General features: G+C 42.7%; 1 protein-coding gene across 8 annotated transcripts in view; it reads right to left on the reverse strand.

The window, feature by feature from the left end:
• Positions 1-1,433: 1,433 nt before the first annotated feature.
• DCUN1D3 (defective in cullin neddylation 1 domain containing 3) overlaps positions 1,434-21,756 on the reverse strand; it is a 53,441-nt gene continuing 33,118 nt past the window's right edge. For all 8 annotated transcript variants that reach the window (XM_043456018.1, XM_043456011.1, XM_043456013.1 and 5 more), the window contains 2 exons: positions 8,235-8,770; positions 1,434-6,872 (listed from right to left, as the gene is read on the reverse strand). In XM_043456018.1, coding sequence (XP_043311953.1) covers positions 6,389-6,872; positions 8,235-8,665 — 915 coding nt within the window. In that variant the 5' untranslated portion in view covers positions 8,666-8,770 and the 3' untranslated portion in view covers positions 1,434-6,388. The remainder of the gene's footprint in view (positions 6,873-8,234; positions 8,771-21,756) is intronic.

Consider the following 21,756-nt stretch of genomic DNA (forward strand, 5'->3'; position numbering starts at 1 on the left):
AAAGGAGGTAGGAGAGGTTAGGCTGGCTCCCTTGCCTTAACTTCCCAGGCAGAATAACCCTTTACGGTCTAGGTCAAAATCCAGAGTTAGAGAATGACTTCCAAAGCTAACCCAGCCATGTACTTTGGCAGCTGGATTTGAGAGGAAGGAGGCGGCCAGTGCTGAGGTGACTACAGTACTCTGAACCCTCAGAACTACTTTCAGTATACCATTCCACATACTTATCTGGTAGTGTTAGTTGCTTATCCCTCATCTAGTCAAAAATTGGTTTTTAGCCATATAGCACCATGATGACACTTTTAATAAATGGCCCCATATTCTATACAAGCACCCAAATCAGTAATCTTCACTTTATTATTTCCCATACCTCTATTTGTAAAGCCCTGGCTGGGCTCAGTAGCTCAAAAAGCCAAAGACAAGCCCAAGAGCCAACTGGGAAAACAAGTACATATTTTTTAAGTGAGGAAAAAGTCACCCCCTAGATTTCCTGATGGCTCAATGGTCAAGAATCCACCTGTCAATGCAGGAGATGCAGTTTCAATCCCTGGGTTGGGAAGATCCGCTGGAGAAGAAAATGGCAACCCGTTCTAGTATTCTTGCCTCAGAAATCCCATGGACAGAGGGGCCTGGCAGGCTACAGTCCATGGGGTCACAAAAGAGTCAGACATGACTTAGTGACTAAAGAAGGTCTACCACAGTTAGACTTCTAGAATGCAAAAGCCAGAGGGAGGCATCAGGGACCATGTTACTCTAAGCCCACCATCCTCCCAATTTGGCATAGGGAAGTTGAGTCCCGAAGAGAGGCAGTGATTTTGAAAGGTCTTATGTGACCATTCCAATCCTCCTATTATCTGGATTCCCTGCATTACCTACCAGCCTTTGGAAACCTTAAACTTTTGTGTCTTTGGTGCTTTATAAATCATGGGTGTTCTTTTAAATCCTAACGTTGATAGAAATAACAGTCTCTCTTGATTTTACAGATGACTAAAAGGAAACTCAGAGTTTCACTAACTTGCCAAAGATCACAGAACAGTAGCACCTGACAGTTTTCAGCTTGCCTCCTTTCCCTTAGTCACTGCCAACCTAGGAGATATAGCAGCCAACTACTAAGAGAGTTCTAATTCACTTTTTATTCTTCATGGGAATCCACATCAGTTGATAAGACTGTTTAGGTAGTGGCCCTGTGAGAATGCATTTGCTTCTTGCCTAAAAGTACTGGGACTTGAAAAGCTGTTAAGCTTGGTGAGTGGGAGATCAACATCCGTATTTGTAGCTGGGGATCCTGTAAGATCTGGACGGTTTTCCAAAGCACAGGATTTGCCATCCATTATGTTGGAAGAGGCTCCTGGTGGGTAAAGCTCACCCCAGAATGAAGTCACAGGTATTTTTTTTGTTGGGGGGGGGGTGGTTTTTTGTTTCTTGCAGAACTGTCATTAGTCAAGTAAACAAATTTATTAAGTCCAACAGCAGGTTACCTTCCAAATAAAAAAGTAGACAATAATGTGTGTAACAAGTTAATAAAAATATTCAAGGAGCCATTTGGAGAGTGCAACAGTGCAGAGAATACAAATCAAAGTATTGACTTTTGTCAACAAGTTTGTACAACTTCAAGAAACAGATACGCTGGTCACAAACCAAGAGGAATCCACAAAGGTGGAGGGTCACATGAGTAGTGGACTCATCACCTCAGCGGGATAAGGCAGGGTATCTTATTTGTAGGACCAATTTATCCAAGCCCCATTTGCCTATTGCTTCAAATCCCTCCTTTGAAACCTAGTATCATATTCATTAGTGCAACAGGTAAGAACAATTAATAACAGACTCAAGGGGCTAGAACCAGGGTCAGAAGGAAGACACTTCTCCCAGAATAAATGTGTTGGGGAAAAAACCACAGCAGCTGCTGGATGGCTTCCTTTGGCAATATGCAAGATTTATGCTGAAAGTTGTAGGGAAGGTGGGTGGTGGAAGAGCAGGCTCAGTTTTCAAAGAAAGGAATAGGGAGAAGGATGTGATAACTCCAGCACCTGAATCAGAAACAGAATCTGATGGTTACTCAATATTGTTTTTCAGTGAGGAAAAACACCTGCAGATTCTCAATGTAAGGCAGTGCTAGTCAAGGTTAACCTGGATAAATGCTAATGATTACAACTTAAAAAAGGTGTAAACTCTGAATGGGGAGTGGGTGGGAAACCCCTCTATAATATGATTCAGAAAACTGTGGAGTAAGAGGAGGATCAATGTTACATTTCTCAAATGAGTCCCAATTAACACTTTAATGACTTAATAGTCCCTTTAGTCCATCTTGTTTAAACAAGGGCTTCCCAGGTGGTGCTAGTGGTAAAGAATCCACCTGCCAATGCAGGAGACAGATGCCGGTTCAATCCCTGGGTTGGGAAGATCTCCTGGATGAGGGCATGGCAACCCACTCCAGTATTCTTGCCTGGAGAATCCTGTGGACAGAGGAGCCTGGTGGGCTATATAGTCCACAGGTCACACAGTGTCGGATATGACTGAAGTGAATTAGCACACACGCACACATTTAAACAAGATACTGCTGAGTCCCCCAGGGAAGACCTTTGTTAGCTACCCAGTTACCAAGGCGTTCAGGTCATGACTAACCAGACACACAAGAAGAGTGGCAAAGTGGGCTACTGCAGCAAAGAAACCTAGCAGCAGCTTTCTTCCAGGCTTTGTAACTGTCTGACTGGGTCTACCTTTGGGCTTCACGGCACTGAAGACTGACTGACTTTAAATGCAAACCAAACATGGCCCCAAATACAGATGTTTTGGTTTTTAAACTTTTATACCAGGTCTTTATCTAAGTAATTTCCCATCACTATTTAATACAGTTTGGCATAGTATACTATATGTGGCCATCACATGAACTATGGAGTCCCACACCCTACAAGATCCATCACTGACTGAATTTTGCCACCAGTCCTTGGGAGATCTGTACTATTTTAAGACCCACTAATAAATGTGTGGCTTAATCCTTTCTTCCTCTCCAAGAAGGCTAGTCTGTGCCTTCCTTAGGGAAGTTTAATATTGAAAACACTGCCTTGTACATTTTCTGTTGGATTCCCTTGAGCCTGAGGGCTTGGCTGAAATTTGGATCTTTACCTAGCTCTAGATTTTTTTTCTTACCAGAAGGGTAGAAATGGAATCTTGAACCACTCAACACATGTGAGCACATCTGGCAGGGAGAACTGCTAGTTGCTGAGTCAACTAGCCTAAGTATAGCAAAGTGTCATTACAGGATGCAGGGTTAAGAATGATACATTCACATTTGGCAGGTATAGGGGAAGAGCAAGGCAGTGAAGCACACTTCATCTCATATTGCTTTCTAATCAATTGCTAAAGAAATACCATAGAAGCTCACAAAACTGCCAAAAAACAACTTCCCAACATACTCAGTTTGTTGTGGTCACTCTGGTATTTGCCTATTTTCAAAATGGCATCCACATCCTGCCCCTGACCACACCACCACACCACTCTGGTGTCCTTTTGTTTAAAGTGAAGTGTGCACTGGCTTACCTGAGGGGCATGCATTGACCTCTTCAACACAATTACTGCTCACTCATTAAGCAGCAAACCTATCTGTAGGTGAAGAGGAACAGGAACCTCTCACTTCCCAGAAGTATAACGGCAAACCCTACACACACACTCCATCTTGGATCCCTCTGCAGAGAACTGCTTTTCCTATAGCCACGAGAAAGTCAAGCATTGGTCCATGTGACTGCATAAGCTTGAATTCCTTGCATCAAAGACTCAAACCTAGAAGGAAACTAAGTCCCTCCCTAACCGTTCCCTTTTCAGGCTTTAATTTGCATTTGTGTAACAAATAGGCCATTAAATATATAACCAAAAATATTTTAAATGGCTCTTTTGTTGAAGAGGAAGCTGAGTGTTTTTTAAAAAATCCGTTATAGCACACCTAATGCATGGAATGCTTTCTTGTAGGCTGGGGAAGGAATCCAGTTCCTCCAGTCCTTAGGATAACTCAGCCTTTTGTGTCCTCTCCATACCCCCTTCTGATCTGAGACAGAAACAGTCTTACCTGGCTAGAAGCAGCTTGCTGGGTTAAGGTTTTAACCTTAACCTCTGCGCAACCCAGAACTGAGGAAAAATGGGGCTGTAAATTGACTGGATGAGATGGCAGTCTCAATACCTCAGTCTAGGTACCTTGACTTCAACTGAGCCCACAGAACCTGCCAGGACCCTTAGAAACTGTCCACAAGGATCTTGTGTCTTAGGCTAGAACAAAGCCAGATATCTGGACTGGGACCCATCAGCTTTCCAACAGTAGTGCTAACTACTGTGGCTAACTTTAGTTTCTCATCCACTCCTGTAAAAGGGGCAACTCTCAGGGTTCAGATTAAAAAATATATATATGTTCCCTATGTCAATACCAATTATACAAAAACATTGACTGCAGAAACTCCTTAAATCATCTTTGTAAAGATGGGAGCCCAGAGCCATAGATAAGTAATAAAAGAAATAAAACAACTCAAAATAAGCAATTCCTGCCCAGGCTGAGAAACATACCTGGGAGGGAGATGGGTAAGTTGAGGGAGAAAACTCCAAATATTTAATAGACAAACTCTCACTGCCTCAAGAGTATAAATATTTTTATAAATTTTTATTTAAAAATTCCCTTTTCAATCTGTTCCAAAGTATTGGAAGCTGAACGGTACAAGTTCCTGCCATCCATCCTTCCAGTACAGTTTTATGAGGACATTTTTTTTTTTTTAATGGAAAAATAAGAGGACCCTCTACTAAAACCAGGTAGGACCAGTCAGCTCCTGTGTGGCAGTTTAACCAAAGCTGGCCTTACAAAGCAAGCACGTGGAGGTGTGTCTAGGGAATTGGGACTCCCTCTTGTGAGGAAAAGACAGAAAATTCATCTTTAATGAAAATGATCTAAATTCATATTCAAAAGCCTTCATTATGATGCTCCCTGACACTCTTATACTTTGTATATTGAAGGCAGCTCCCTTTTATAGCTAGTTTTAGCAGGCAAAGAAACAAAGGAATATAGATACATATATGTGTATATATATATATATATAATATAGGTAAAATATATACATATATATGTATATATACATATTTGGGGGTAGGAAAAGGTGAGGAGGGTCATGTAAACCTAAATAGTCATCACATTACCCCAAATGAGCCTGACATTAACAAAGAAGAAAATAAATAACTCTGGGGGTTAAGTGACAACACGGGTGCAGCAAGAAGGGACAGGGCCCGCGTTTAACCATTAAATACACTATGTATTTGTTTGGCAGAGTTCAGGCCAACCCCAGGCTCCTGCACTTGCCAGACAAGTAAGCTGATGATACTCAATTAAGAAAAAAAAAAAAATTCAAGCAGAGCTCCATACCACAGTTTTCCTTCAAGTCAGTTGGCCGGCAGGCACAGTTTTCCGACCACCAGGAACAGAAACTTTGGCTCCAAAGCAAATGAAAAAAAAAAAAAAAAGTATTTCCACTTACAACATGAAAATACAGAAAATTCATCAAAGAAAGAAAACTATCAAAGTCTACTTCCAGCAAAACTGAGGTAGCACTGCTTTCTCTGCATTCAATGCTTAAGTGGTTCTCAGTACAATGTGTTCTAACAAAACTGCTCACTTGACTGACAGGTGCAGCATGTTGACGGATAAACTCAACATGAAATGAAATAGGTCAAAGAAGGAATGAGCAAGAAGTGAGAAAAATAAAGAGTTTCAGATAAATTAGCTTAAAAGGGGGTCATCACCAGACTACAAATGCTCTTGGCTGGCCTTGGCTCTCCAAGAGCTTTAAATTGCCTGGGAATTAATGCAATGTGGTTAACAGTTAACACTGCTAATTCAAAATTCAACTCTGTGTAAATCTTTAAAAGTAATTATTACAACCTAAATTCAACCATGTAAACAGCACTACACACAGTACAGACCTGCCCTGAAAAACAAGAATATGCAAAACTGAGATCTGGCACTGTATCATTTTATAACGATAATTCAACCTAACTGTCCCATTCCCCACTACCTGCTCTACACCCTCCCCCACCAAAAAAAAAAAAAATCTAATTTGTGCAAGAAGTGGCAGGCTTATTCTATCTGAAGGCTTCAAAAAAAAAAAAAAAAGATATACAACATGTAGCCAGGTTCAAATATTTGGGGGACCCCTCCCCAAAAAAGGGAAATAACCAAAATAACCAAAAGTGAAGAAAGTGCCTAAAACATGATACAGCATTTTAGAGCCCTTTCAGATACAAGGCAGAGAAAGGTGTAAAGTAGAAAATATCCGGATCTTCAGTAATTTCCAGAAAGGTCCAATTCCTTGGTTGACTGCAGGGCAGCAGGCAGACCCTTGCTGCTGCTCCTGAGACAGAGCCACTAAGTCTGCTCCTCGGGACACAAGCCCTCGGGCCCTGAGCTGAGTGCACCTCTCCCTTCCCCTTCTCTTTTCCTTCGCTCCATTTCCCACTCCACAAAGGTATCGAAGAGACTTGGCCAGGCCTCATCTTCGCTGTAGTTGCTGAGGTCAGGGCCAATCACCTGAGTGAAGTTAAGGAACATATTCCAAGTGTCCCTGGAGATGCCCTTGATCCCCGAGGGGTTCTCTGTTAGGAAGTTTAGCCATTGGTCCAATACCGGGGGATTGTTCTGGGTAAAGACGAGTTTCCACAGGGCAATGGCTATTTCTCGATGCAGTGACCGCTGCCCTTCTTCAGAGTCCAGGCCAAACTGAAATGTAAACCGGTAGAGATCCTTGAATTTATCCTCTTGTTTGGCTTCTGTTAAGAGGCTAGGGAACCGTGCACAGATCCCATCAATGCTGTCTGCACTTATTGCTTTGCAGCCGTCAAAAAATTCCTTCCTGCAATAGGGAGGGGCATAATTAATCATTGTAAATGATATCATTTACTGAGAGGCGATATAGTATAATTAAGAGCATAACCATGAGGCTGTCGGGATTTGAACTCCAACTCCTCTACTAATTGCAATCCTACTTCATCTGCCAAATGGTAAGAATACTACCTTACTTCATAGGGTTTAACTAAACAAGTTATGTCAAATTCTAATAGTGCCAGGCACATGGTAGGCAGCTGATATCATTCATTCATCTATTCATCTTTCCAAAGTCTCCTGCTCCATGCAGTTTCTCATTCTGCAATAGTGATTAAGCTGTAGACTTTCCTTGGAGATGGGGAGGGAGTCTTCCTGTTTTCCTTTTGATTCTATAGGGGTTGTTTGTTTTTGGAATAGTTTTGGTTACTGCCAAGGAAAATTTTTGGAGTCCAAAGATTCTGGATGAACCTGGGGAAACTGCCACCAGAGATCAAAATTCTGTTAGTAAAAAGCAAACATTGTATGTGTATTTTTTAACATCTATATATAATACTTCTGGCTTACAACATGGTCTCAAACCAATCATGTTCTTTGAGATTCTGTATGTTCTGAAGATAGAACATCTGAGGTCTGCTGAGTAACTTACCCAGGGACTAAAAGTTTTGTCGAGGGGTTCTCAAAGTCAATTCTTCTTACTTATAATCCAGTGCTCTGCAAACCACACCTTGTGACCCTGCCATGCTGTCTCCCACAAATAATCTCTGTAGGGATGGATGCGTGATCATAACAAAGCACTTAACTACTGGCTGACAGGACTTCCCAGGTGGCTCAGTGGTAAAGAATCAGCCTGCCAGCACAGGAGATACGGGTTCGATCCCTGGGCTGGGAATATCCCCTGGAGGAGGAAATGGCAACCCACTCCAGTATTCTTACCCAGAAAATACCACAGACAGAAGAGCCTGGCAGGCTATGGTCCACAGGGTCACAAAGAGCTGGGCATGACTGACTGCACGCACGCACTAGTTGATAACTGGGGCCAGCTGTCCTTACTGGAACACAGGGTGGCTAAGCGTATTGTTCGGAGAGCTGAAAGGGGCAACAAGCTTCCTACAGTGACTAAAGCACATCCCCAGTGGCACTCGATGCCTGACACATGAGAGGTGCACATAAACACTGAGTAAGGAAGTAAGTGAACTGACAAAGGAGCGGAAGAAAAGACAGAAGTCTGAAATAGCAGTGGGGTGGGACAGCAACTTGGCAACATGGATTATTCACTTAACTTCAGGCAAGGACTGTTGATGCCCACTTCTATCCTAGCTGCGCACCACTGCTCAATGGTGCTCTTTTTCCTCCTCTGTTCACCTGGTGACACCAAGTATTTGTGACTAACCTGGTGAATTTGCACATGGTAGCAGCCTGGAACTTCCAAGCCAAAAGCAGCACTCGAAATTCCGTGGGGTCCACACATAGATCATTGCAAAAGCGCTCCATGCCTTCCTCCAAAATTGCATCCTCCCGTTCATCCTTATAGCGCCTGAACAGTTCTTCCAGCCTCTGCAGAGACGACTCCTCGGCATTTGACTTGGGCTCCCTCCCAGCATCTCCGGAGGATGTTGGCAGCTGGCAGGCCTCAGGAGCAGCCTCTGCCTTCTTGGTCCCATTGACAAGGATATCTCCACCTGGCTTGCCACAGGCGGGCAGCTGTTCCTCACGGTGGCTTGCACTCCGCCTACCATGTGACTTGCTGCTGGGGTCACGGTCTCCATTCTTGCTACCCAGAGTTGATGAGGGATTCTTACACTTGGTGACACACTGGCCCATGATGCTGGTGGCCTGGCCTCTAGAGCGGCCCTCTCTGGATTAGATGCCCTCGTTGCCACTGGCCCATGTGCCTCAACATGCCATCAGTCAGAGGAGCCAGCCAACCTAGAAGAAAATTAAAGAGCAATCACCACTGAACAGGAAGACAGAGTATGCAAGCTCTTCTCCAGGGACTGCACAGTGCAACACCATTCTTGCAATGAGCCAACCATGAACTAGCGGAAATACCCCAAGTTCACCATCACCTTCCTCACAAGCCTATACCTTCACCTTGGAAATGCAGTGGCTAGGACACATATGGAGAACCAATAATGGAAATTCCTAAAATTCTTAAGGTAACATAGATCACAAAGAATTCATGTGCAGAATGCATCAGGAAGACTATGGGTTTGCCAGAAATATTCCAAAGGAAATTTGTCTTGCCAATTCGCCATCACATAAGAAAGTTATTTGAGCCTGTGTTAACACCAAAGGTACAAATAAAAGGTTCATCTTCTAGTCTCTAATGTCAAAATTCTCAGATTTTCTTTTTAAGTAGGATGAACAAGGAGAAAGAGTGGTCACATCCAAAATAACTATATATAGTTTCATAATGCCCTAAAGATGAAGTAAAGAATTTGCAAGCCCTTTCTCCACCCTTACCCTATCCACCTATGGGAGCCATCCACCAGGACTATATTCCATGCCAAGGGTCCCAGTTGCTGAGCTTCTCTTCTAAAAACCCCTCTCAGAAAGGTAGTATGTAGAAGGAAAGTCAAGTTCACACTAAATGTGAATGTCCTATAGGGCCTGCAGGCTTATTAGTCTTCTAAGAAGGTGTCTCCATTTTAAAAGAAGGGCTGATTTACCCAAATACAATCTCTAAATGATAGGATAACAGCTAGATGAAAAAGAAAAGTCTGCACTAATACGTAACATCATAGTGATTTACTTATTACTTAACTAAAAAGTGTTTTATAGGAAGATTGCTAGAAATTTCTTGGCCAGGAAGGAGGTGATTTCTCTGGAGACACTTTACCTACTTAGACTCATTCTTACCTTCAACTAGTCTACCAGAAGATCCATCTAAAATTTAGTGCTTGTAAAATTTTGCTACCTAAAGAATCTGCCTGCAATGCAGGAGACCCCAGTTCAATTCCTGGCTCAGGAAGATCCCCTGGAGAAGGGACAGGCTACCTACTCTGGCATTCTTGGGCTTCCCCTGGTGGCTCAGACAGTAAAGAATCCATCTGCAATGTGGGATACCTGGGTTCAATTTCTGGGTTGGGAAGATCCCTTGGAGAAGGGCATGGCAACCCACTCCAGTATTCTTGCCTGGAGAATCCCCATGGACAGAGGAGCCTGGCAGGCTACAGTCCATGGGGTTGCAAAGAGTTGGACACGACTGAGTGACTAAGCACAGCACAGCAGAGCGTAATAGCTGTAGCCTCTGAAATTATGTTAATAGAAACTTGGAAGTATAGCAGGGAAAGTGGACCAAATCAACGTCAGACCCATGTCTCACCAGCTCTAGAGTCATGGACCTTCACAATCCAAATTCAAAGCTCTAATGAGACTGGCAGTAGGGTAAAAGGGTGCTTTTAATGTAAAGTTGGAGCTTTAAACTTTAGCTAAAGAACTTTACTTCCTCCAAATAGTACTTGCATAAATTCAGAGTTATCTTCAAAAGGAATTCTAAGGGTATGTTCTCACTGTACAAGTTTAAAATGAAGACCATAATCATTCCTGTGTTCACTGGAATCACATAGTATCAGGGTGTGTCCCATTCTCCACCTTCAAAAAGAATAAATGACAGACATGACTATACATGCCTTTTTTGGATTTGCAGTTTCACTTAGGTTTCAAAACCACACTGAAGCCCCTTTAGAAGGTTTTTGGTGTGGAAAATGACAGACCCAAGTAAGTTTTCTGAAACCTTTTTATGGTTTTAGAGTATAGCTAGTAAGCCATAGCACAACTTATTAAAATTGTAAAAGCCAAGGGGGTTAATTCTTGGAAGACCAGAATACATGAGAAGCAACCTGTTCAAGCTAAATTATCCAAAACAAACAGCACTATACCACATGGACGGTCTGGTTTCCAGATCTGTGTTTCTACGACTGAAATGCTGAAAGAAACAAAAGGCCTAAACTTAAAAATTCCACATGCTCACAGACTGGCAACTCTAATTCCCAGACATGCTGACTCACCAGATTTTGCTGCTCAGTTCTTGCTGCTGAGGAAAGCCCAGGTATCTGGCACGATAAGAGGATTTCCTGGTTTCTGACTGACTCACCTACCCTAGGCCACTCACCTCTGCTCCCATTGGACAGATGCTATATTACACCAGCTTCCTCCAAATCCTGGTGCCAAGGCCTTCAAGTAGGGACAGAACAGATGGACCTCTCAAAGAGGTTCTAATCCATTTACCCATTTACAAGCCCTCCACATGAGAGCATCTTTGATGACCTGACATAGCAGAACCAGCTGAAACCTGAGGCATTTTATACCCAAGAGATAAAAAAAAAAAAAGGAGTGGGAAATCAGTTTAGACAGATGATCAGTCAAAGTGACAGCAGGCTGGGTCCCTTCCTTCCATTCTGGTCCTTTCCTTTGAGGTAAGTGATGGTCTCAAGCCAGAAGGAAGTATTTACAGATCTGATGGTGAGTGTGGTCCCCTGATTACCTAATGGGCTCCCTTCTTTACTGTCTACCTCTTTCTTTGGGAAAACAGTTCTGCACCAAGAGATTTCTCAGGTTCAATCAGGGGCTCAGCCCTATGTCACAGGATGGCCACACTTCAAGTGTTTTAAAGTTGCAAGCTTCCCTGGACACACTAGCTGTTTGCTAATTCCTAATAAGAGCAATTTTCAATTACTTAGCACTGGATAGCACATCATGCATGATACAAAGCACTTTATGGACAATAAAACTCATATATGCTTACCATAACTCCATTCAAAGACAGGAAAGTTGGGGTGCAAAGAAGATTACCCAGGATCACAAGCAGAACCTGATATGTCTGACTTGAAAAACCCCTGATAGCTCAGCTGGTAAAGAATCTGTTAGCGATGCAGGAGACCCCAGTTCGATTCCTGGGTTGGAAATATCCATTGGAGAAGGGATAGCCTACCCACTCCAGTATTCTTGAGCTTCCCTTGTGGCTCAGATGGTAAAGAATTCACGCACAATGCGGGAGACCTGGGTTCAATCCCTGGGTTGGGAAGATCCCCTGCAGAAGGGAAAGGCTACCCACTACAGTACTCTGGCCTGGAGAATTCCATGGATTTCTACTGTATAGTCCATGGGGTTGCAAACAGACAAGACTGAGTCAACTTTCACTTTCAATTTAACCACTAAGCTAGACTGCTTAACACACCTATATCAGAAGCCCCTTCATAGATCACAGCATGGTTTGGTAAAGGGGCTTTGTAATGCAATGAAGCTATAAGCCATACTGTGCAGGGCCACCCAAGATGGGTGGGTCATAGTGAAGTGTACTGACAAAATGTGGCCCATTGGAGGAGGGAATGGCAAAACACACCAGTATTCTTGCCGTGAGAACCCCATGAGCAGTATGAAAGAGCAAAAACACATTAACACTGGAAGATGAGCCCCCCAGGTTGGAAGGTGTCCAATATGCTATGGGGGAAGAGCAGAGGGCAATTACTAATATCTCCAGAAAGAATGAACTGGCTGAGCCAAACTGGAAACAACACTCAACTGTGGATGTGTCTGGTGGTGAAAGTCAAGTCCAATGCTGTAAACAATACTGCATAGAAATCTGGAATGTTAGGTCTATGAATCAAGGAAATTGGATGTGGTCAAGCAGGAGATGGCAAGAGTGAATATCATTTTAGGAATCAGTGAACTAAAGTGGACAGGAGTGGATGAATTTAATTCAGGTAACCATTATATCTCCTACTGTGGCCAAGAATCCCTTAGAAGAAATGGAGTAGCCCTCATAGTCAACAAAACAGTGACATCGGTTCATTTCCAAGGCAAACCATTCAACATCACTTTGCCTTAACCACTGATGCTAAAGAAGCTAAAGTTGGGTATGAAGATCTATAAGACCTTGTAGAACTAACAGCAAAAATGATGTCCTTTTCATCATGGGAACTGGAATGCAAAAGTTGGAAATCAAGAGAAACCTGCAGTAGAAAGCAAGTTTGGCCTTGGAGTACAAAATGAAGCAGGGCAAAGGCTAACAGAGTTTTGCCAAAAGAACACACTGGTCATAGCAAACACTCTTTTCCAACAACACAAGAGATGACTCTACACATGGACACCACCAAATGATCACTATTGAAATCAGAGTGATTATATTCTCTGCAGCCAAAGATGGAGAAGCTCTATACAGTCAGCAAAAACAAGACTGGGAGCTGACCGTGGCTCAGATCGTGAGCTCCTTATTGCAAAATTTAGTCTTAAATTGAAGAAAAGTAGGGAAAACTACTAGACCATTTAGGTATGGCCTAAATCAAATCCCTTATGATTATAAGGTGGAGGTGATGAATAGGTTCAAAGGATTAGATCTGGCAGAGTGCATAAAGAACTATATATGGAGGTTTATAACACTGTACAGGAGGCAGTGACCAAAACCACCCCAAGGAAAAAGAAATGCAAGAAGGCAAAGTGGTTGTCTGAGGAGGCTTTACAAATAGCTGAAAAGGGAGAAAGGGAAAAATATACCCAACTGAATGCAGAGTTTGAGAAAAAAGCAAAGAGAGATAAGAAGGCCTTCTGAAATGAAGTGTAAAGAAATACAGGAAAACAACAGGATGGGAAAGATTCTCTAAGAAAGAGAACTTCTCTTCAAAAAAAATTGGAGATAGCAGAGGAAACATTTCATCCAAGAATGGGAGTGAGTAAGGACCTAACAGAAGAGATTAAGAGGTGGACAGAATACACAGAACTATACAAGAAAGGTCTTAATGATTCAGATAACTATGATGATAGGAGTGTAGTCACTCACCTAGAGCCAGACATCCTGGAGTGTGAAGTCAAGTGGACTTTAGGAAGCATTACTAAGAACAAAGCTAATGGAGGTGATGGAATTCCAGCAGACCTATGTAAAATCCTAAAAGATGATGCTGTTAAAGTGCTACAGTCAATATGTCAGCAAATTTGGAAAACTCAGCAAGGGCACAGGACTGGAAAAGGTCAATCTTCATTCCAATCCCAAAGAAGGGCAATGCCAAAGAATTTTCAAACTACGGCACAACTGCATTCATTTCACCTACCAGCAAGGTAGGCTCAAAATTCTCCAAGCCAGGCTTCAGCAGTATGTGAACCGAGAAATTCCAGATACATAAACTGGATTTAGAAAAGGCAGAGGACCCAGAGATCAAATTGCCAACATCTGCTGGATCACAGGAAAAGCAAGGGATTTCCAGAAAAACATTTACTTCTGCTTCATTGACTACGCTAAAGCCTTTGACTGTGGGGATCACAACAAACTGGAAAATTCCTAAGAAATGGGAGTACCAGACCACCTTACCTGTCTCCTAAGAAACATATGCAAGTCAAGAAGCAACAGCTAGAACTGGACATGGACAACGAACTGGTTCCAAATTGGGAAAGAAGTATGTCAAGGCTATTTACTGTCATGCTGCTTATTTAACTTATATGCAGAGTACATCATGCAAAATGCCAAAGTGAATGAATCACAAGCTGGAATCAAGATTTCTGGGAGAAATACCAACAACATCAGATACGCAGATGATACCACCCTAATGACAGAAAGTGGAAAGAAACTAAAGAGCTTCTTGATGAGGGTGAAAGAAAAGTGAAAAGGTTGGCTTAAAACTCAACATTCAAAAACTAAGATCATGGCATCTAGTCACACCACTGCATGGCAAATAGATTGGGAAAAAATGGAAATAGTGATAGATTTTATTTTTGTGGGCTCCAAAATCACTGTGGACAGTGACTGCAGCCATGAAATTAAAAGACACTTGCTTCTTGGATGGAAAGCTATGACAAACCTAGAAAGCATATTAAAAAGCAGAAACATCATTTTGCTGACAAAGATCCATATAGTCAAAGTTATGGTTTTCCAGTAGTCATGTACATATATGAGAACTGGACCATAAAGAAGGCTGAGTGCCAAAGAATTAATGCTTTTGAATTGTGGTGCTGAAGAAGACTCTTGAGAATCCCTTGGACTGCAGGGAGGTCAAACTAGTCAATCCTAAAGGAAACCAATCCTGAATATTCATTGGAAGGATTGAGACTTAAGCACTAATACATTGGCCACCAGATGCAAAAGAGCTGAGTCACTGGAAAAGACCCTGCTGCTGGGATAGATTGAGAGCAGGAGGAAAAGGGGGCGGCAGAGGATGAGATGGTTAGATAGCATCACTGACTCAATGTACATAGATTTGAGCAAACTGTGGGAGACAGTGAAGGACAGAAGAACCTGGCCTGCTGCACTCCATGGGGACTGCAAAGAGTCAGACATGACTTAGGGACTAAACAACAACGACTGGAAAAAGAACAGCACACGGTCTGTGCCCACTGCTAAGAATGGCGTCCTAGCCACTGCTCTCTCCCCCGCAAGTCTTACCACCATGAAGCAGGCAGGCAAGATGCCCTTAGGCTCAGCCTCACCAGAGGATGGGGCTAGAATTAGTCCAGAGTCCTTAAACCTGTGATGTTTCAGGACCCCATCATGGCTAAAAACTCTAGCTCTTTAAGTCCAACTCTGCTACTGGCTATTTGACCCTGATCAAAAACCTGAATTTCATCAACCTGAAAAGCAGTACCTACTTCATAGAGCAGTTGTAAGGATTCAGTCAGGATACACTAATAAAGAGTACCTGGCACACAATGACTTCCACAGATGAAAGCTGTTATTAAAAGCCAAGTAGTATCTGCTTACCCTGATGGAAATCCCAGCTTGTCCCATTTGAACAACGGGTCTAGGCTTTGACTTCCCCAGGCCCAGACAGGACAGGATGCCTATGCTTGACTTGAGTCACACACATGAGTATTGCTCAAAAACAGTCTCTTGAACTACAGAAGTAACCCTGCTCAAATTCACCACCAATCAGAAATACACAGGGGATCAGATTCTCCAAAGGATAAGACTTGTGAATAATCCTGAATAAAATCAAGCTGGCTATTTGCTGTGCCCTCTGGATATCTGAATTATTGCTCACTTTCTGTCCCTAACTGCAGAACAATTATATCAAAGAAATTCTTGCACTATTAAGAAAGTTCTAGTACCCACAACAGATTTCCCCACTTGGGGAAAGGGAAAGGGACTAAGAACCCCCAAAGAATTTGACTTTGGAGACCAGTGGGATTTGATTACAGAACTTTAACAGGAATGGGGAAACAGACTCTTGGAGGGCACAAACAAAACCTTGTGCACATCAAGAGCCAGGAGAAAGGAGTTTCCTGTGAAGGCATGGGTCAACAACAGTTTGCCCTCAGTCCAGACAACAGGGAGGGAACAGCCCTACCCATCAACAGAAAATTGGATTAAAGATTTACTTAGCATGGCCCCACCCATCAGAACAAGATTCCCCCATCAGTCTTTCCCATGAGGAACCTTCCATAAGCTGTTATCCTTATTCATCAGAGGGCAGACAGAATGAAAACCACAATCACAGAAAACTAACCAAACTGATCACATGGACCACAGCCATGTCTAACTCAATGAAACTATGAGCCATGCCATGTAGAGCCACCCAAGATGGATGGGTCATGGTGGCGAGTTCTAACAAAACGTGGTCCACTGGAGAAGGGAATGGCAAACCAATTCATTATTCGTGCCTTGAGAACCCCATGAACAGTATGAAAAGGCAGAAAGATAGGACACTGAAAGATGAACTCCCCAGGTCAGTAGGTGCCCAATATGCTACTGGAGAAGAGTAGAGAAGTAACTCCAGAAAGAATGAAAAGACGAAGCCAAAGTGAAAACAGTGTCCAGCTGTGGATGTGACTGGTGATGGAAGTAAAGTCCGATGCTGGGAAGAACAGTATTGCATAGGAACCTGGAATATTAGGTCCTTGAATCAAGGTAAATTGGAAGTGGTCAAACAGGAGAGGGCAAGGGTTTGAACATCGAAATTTTAGTAATCAGTGAGCTAAAATGGACAGGAATGGGCGAATTTAATTCAAATGACCATTACATCTACTATTGTGGGCAAAAATCCCTTAGAAGAAATGGAGTAGTCCTCACAGTCAACAAAAGGGTCCGAAATGCAGTACTTGGGTGCAATCTAAAAAACAACAGAATGACCTCGGTTCGTTTCCAAGGCAAACCATTCAATATCACAGTAATCCAAATCTATGCCCCAACCACTAATGCTGAAGAAGCTAAAGTTGAACGGTTCTATGATGACCTACAAGACCTTCTAGAACTAACACCAGAAAAAGATGTCCTTTTCATAATAGGGGACTGGAATGCAAAAGTAGGAAGTCAGGATTTCCCTGGAGAAACAGGCAAGTTTGGCCTTGGAGTACAAAATGAAGCAGGCCAAAGGCTAACAGAGTTTCACCAAGAGAACACACTGTTTGTAGCAAGCACCCTCTTTCAACACCACAAGAGATGACTCTACTCATTGACCATATGGTCAATACCGAAATCAGACATATTATATTCTTTGCAGTTGAAGATGGAGAAGCTCTATACACTCAGCAAAAACAAGACCAGGAGCTGACTGTAGCTCAGATCATGAACCCCTTATTGCCAAATTCAGACTTAAATTGAAGAAAGTGGGGAAAACCACTAGACCATTCAGGTATGACCTAAATCAAATCCCTTATGATTATACAGTGGAAGTGAGAAATAGATTAAAGGGACTAGATCTGATAGACAGAGTGCCTGATGAACTATGGACGGAGGCTCATGACATTGTATAGGAGACAGGGATCAAGATCAACCCCAAGAAAAAGAAATGCAAAAAGGCAAAATGGCTGTCTGAAGAGGCCTTACAAATAGCTGAGAAAAGAAGAGAAGCAAAAGGCAAAGGAGAAAAGGAAAGATATACCCATTTGAATACAGAGTTCCTAACAATAGCAAGGACAGATAAGAAAGCCTTCCTCAGTGATCAATGCAAACAAATAGAAGAAAACAATAAAATGGGAAAGACTAGAGATCTCTTCAAGAAAATTAGAGATACTAAGGGAACATTTCATGCAAAGATGGGCACAATAAAGGACAGAATGGTATGGACATAACAGTGGCAGAAGATATTAAGAAAAGGTGGCAAGAATATACAGAAGAACTATACAAAAAAGATCTTAATGACCCAGATAGCCATGCTGATGTGATCACTAACATAGAGCCAGACATCCTGGAATGTGAAGTCAAGTGGGCCTTAGGAAGCATCACTACAAACAAAGCAAGTGGAGGTGATGAAATTGCAGCTGAGCTATTTCAAGTCCTAAAAGATGATGCTATGAAAGTGCTGCACTCAATATGCCAGCAAATGTAGAAAACTCAGCAGTGGCCACAAAACTAGAAACGGTCAATTTTCATTCCAATTCCAAAGAAAGGCAATGCCAAAGAATGTTCAAATTACTGTACAGTTGCACTCATCTCACACACCAGCAAAGTAATACTGAAAATTCTCTAAGCTAGGCTTCAACAGTATGTAAACTGTGAACTTCCAGATGTTCAACCTGGATTTAGAAAATGCAGAGGAACAAAAGATCAAATTGCCAACGTCCGTTGGGTCATTGAAAAAGCAAAAGAGTTCCAGAAAAACATCTACTTGTGCTTTATTGACTACACCAAAGCCTTGACTGTGTGGATCAGAATAAACTGTGAAAAATTCTTCAAGAGATGGGCATACCAGACCACCTTACCTGCCTCCTGAGAAATCTGTATGCAGGTCAGGAAGCAACAGTTAGAACTGGACATGGAACAATGGACTGCTTCCAAATTGGGGAAGGAGTACATCAATGCTGCATATTGTCACCCTGCTCATTTAACTTATAAGGCAGAGAACATCATGTAAAATGCAGGGCTGGATGAAGTACAAGCTAGAATCAAGATTGCCAGGAGAAATATCAATAACCTCAGACATGCAGATGACACCACCCTTATGGCAGAAAGTGAAGAGGAAATGAAGATCCTCTTGATGAAAGTGAAAGAAGAGAGTGAAAAAGCTGGTTTAAAACTCAATATCAAAAAACTAAGATCATGCCATCAGGTCCCATCACTTCATGGCAAACAGATGGGCAAACAATGGAAACAGTGACAGACTTTATTTTCTTGGGTTCCAAAAATCACTGCAGACAGTGACTGCAGCCATGAAATAAAAGACACTTGCTCCTTGAAAGAAAAGCTATGGCAAACCTAGACAGCATATTAAAAAGCTGAGACATTACTTTGCTGACAAAGGTTTGTCTAGTCAAAGCTATGGTTTTTCCAGCAGTCACATATGGATGTGAGAGTTGGACCATAAAGAATGCTGAGTGCCGAAGAATTAATGCTTTTGAACAGTGGTGCTGGAGAGTCCCTTGGACTGCAAGGAGATCAAGCCAGTCAATCCTAAAGGAAACCATTCCTAAATATTCATTGGAAGGAGTAATGTTGAAGCTGAAGCTCCAATACTTTGGCCACTGATGCGAAGAACTGACTCACTGGAAAAGACCTTGCTGTTGGGAAAGAATGAAGGCAGGAGGAGAAGGGGACAACAGAGGATGAGATGGTTGGATGGCATCAGTGACTTGATGGACATGAATTTGAGCAATCTCTGGTGAGGGACAGAGAAGGCTGGCATGCTGCAGTCCATGGGGTCACAAAGAGTCAGGCACGATTGAGCAACTGAACTGAACTAACTTCTGTCCCTAATCTGGGGCAATCTTCCAGTCAGTTCCAAATTTCATTCCCTTTCCACTAGGTTCCAGGTGTGCAGATCTGGAAAAAGCCAGGATTTCTAACTTGGTACTGATTTACACTCATCTAATGGGACTACCTTCCCAGTGGTCCTCCTGCTATCCCTCTGAAATGGATAGACTCAGCACAATCTGGGCACCCCAGAACCAAATTTAATTACTAACAGAACATCATTATTAATTAATCCCACTTTTCATTGTTAGTACATTGTAAGAGCTACATTGAAGTGTAACTCAAGGAAATAATTACTGCCACTTTGTAGGAAAATAAATATAAGTACACAGAGGTCAAGGAGCTATCTAGGAAAGGAGAAACTGGAGCGGAGTAACTAATAGGACGAGCTCTGCAAGCAGACGAACCTGTATCTGAATCACGGTGATGCACCAGGTTTGTGACCATCAATATATAATTTTTAAATGGGACAGTTGTACCTCATGGACTGGTGGATAGAGGAAATGAGATGTCCCATGTAAAATGCTCTGCCCTAATACCTGGCTCATAAAAAGTATTTGGTAAGTGTTAGCCTTTATTGTAACTGTTATTATCAGAAAGTTGGTGACAGGATCAAGCTCCTCTTTTCCTAGAAAAGTGCTCTTGTCAGCAGCCAGGCCAGGTCTCCTGGGGCACTTCAGGAATGCTGATGCCCCAAATGCCCACAGAAGCTCTCCTGTTCTTGCAGTAAGTGACTCTGGTCTCCTGTTTCAGCTAAGTGGCATACACTGAAATGGAGTGACAGACAAGAAGGGGTGGGAAGAAAGGAAGAAGAAAAAAGGGAGAAAAAAAACTACAAACCAGGACACATACTTCTAGGCATAGCTTTGGGGGTTTACTTGAAAGATTAAAGGCAGTAACTGCTTAGTTTATGCTGGCCCAAGATAAGCCTCCAGCTTTTCTCCTCCAATCTCAGCTCTAACTGCTTCTGCCTCTCTCTCTCCCTCCTCCTCCAAATCAGCTTCCAGCCTTCCTCCTCTCCTGTGGCAGACCCAGCTGCTATTCCTGGGGATGGGCTTGGTTGCTTGCTTGGCCCCAGGTCTGGAGGTGGCACTGCTGGGCTAAGGGCAGTCCTAGAGATCACGGTCCCAGTGGATGCCTGCCTCCACAGATAGCCAGAGAAGGGAGATCAGAAAAGTGTTTCTAATTCTTAGGCAGCTCCATGAAGTGACAATCAGGCAAGTCCCCATATTCTAGGGCTTACAGTCTACCTTTCAAACAGAATCACCCCTTATGGACAGAAAGACCATGAAGGGCAAAACCACAAAAAGACGAATGGAGACAGGAAAGGAGAGAGGAGTGTGAACCAGTGTTATGGAAAGGAAGGTGGCAGGACTGATGAATAGGAATTGGTATTTGTTATACGCTTCATATACATCATCATCTTCACAACAACCTATGATGTCAGACATCTTACAGATTAGGAAACTGAGGTTTCTTAACCACTAAGCAATGGGACTAGGAAATAAAATCAGTTTGTCAGACTCCAAAATCTACTCAATGGGAAAGTTTCACAGAGATGATGAGTCTTGTTCTGGTCCTTCAGTGATTGGGAGCATAAAGTGGAAAGGAAAGAGGCAAACGGTCAATCTGGTTGGTCCAGGCTGAGAGGGGATTTTAAAATGTTTATTAACAGCAATATCTTTTAAGTCAGTTGCATGTACTGAGGAGACTGACATGAATTATCACTTTTAACCAACTTCAACTCTATGAGGAAGAAAATATAATCTTCACTTCACAGTGGGATAAACTGAACAGAGTTTAAGGGATTTGGCCTGAGGTCACACAGCCAATCTATAAAGGAAAAAGGATCCAAACCTAGGAGTCTGATTCTAAACTCATCACATTACATCACTGGTCTCACTACTTATTGTTCTTGGCTATGCTGTTCGAGGTGGCACAGTGGTAAAGAATCTGCCTGCCAACGCAGCAGACACGAGACACAAGTTCAGTACTGGGTCGAGAAGATTCCCTTGAGTAGAAAATGGCAACCCACTTGAGTATGCTTGCCTGGAAAATTTCATGAACAGAAGAGACTGGCGGGCTACAATCCATGGTCGCAAAGAGTCAGACGCAACTGAGCATTACACACACATGCCAGGATATACTGTTCCCCTAAGGAGATGATGATGGCCCAAGAAGAAAAAATACATTATCAACACGTGATTGTACTCCAGGGGTACTGAGTCAGTAAGATCAGAGTAAAGTCTCAGGAAGTCTTCAGTTCTGGTCTGGGATGTCCCTAAGTGACTTATGCCCT

The sequence above is a fragment of the Cervus canadensis genome, chromosome 32, assembly GCF_019320065.1.
Source record: "Cervus canadensis isolate Bull #8, Minnesota chromosome 32, ASM1932006v1, whole genome shotgun sequence".
Lineage (NCBI taxonomy): Eukaryota > Metazoa > Chordata > Mammalia > Artiodactyla > Cervidae > Cervus > Cervus canadensis.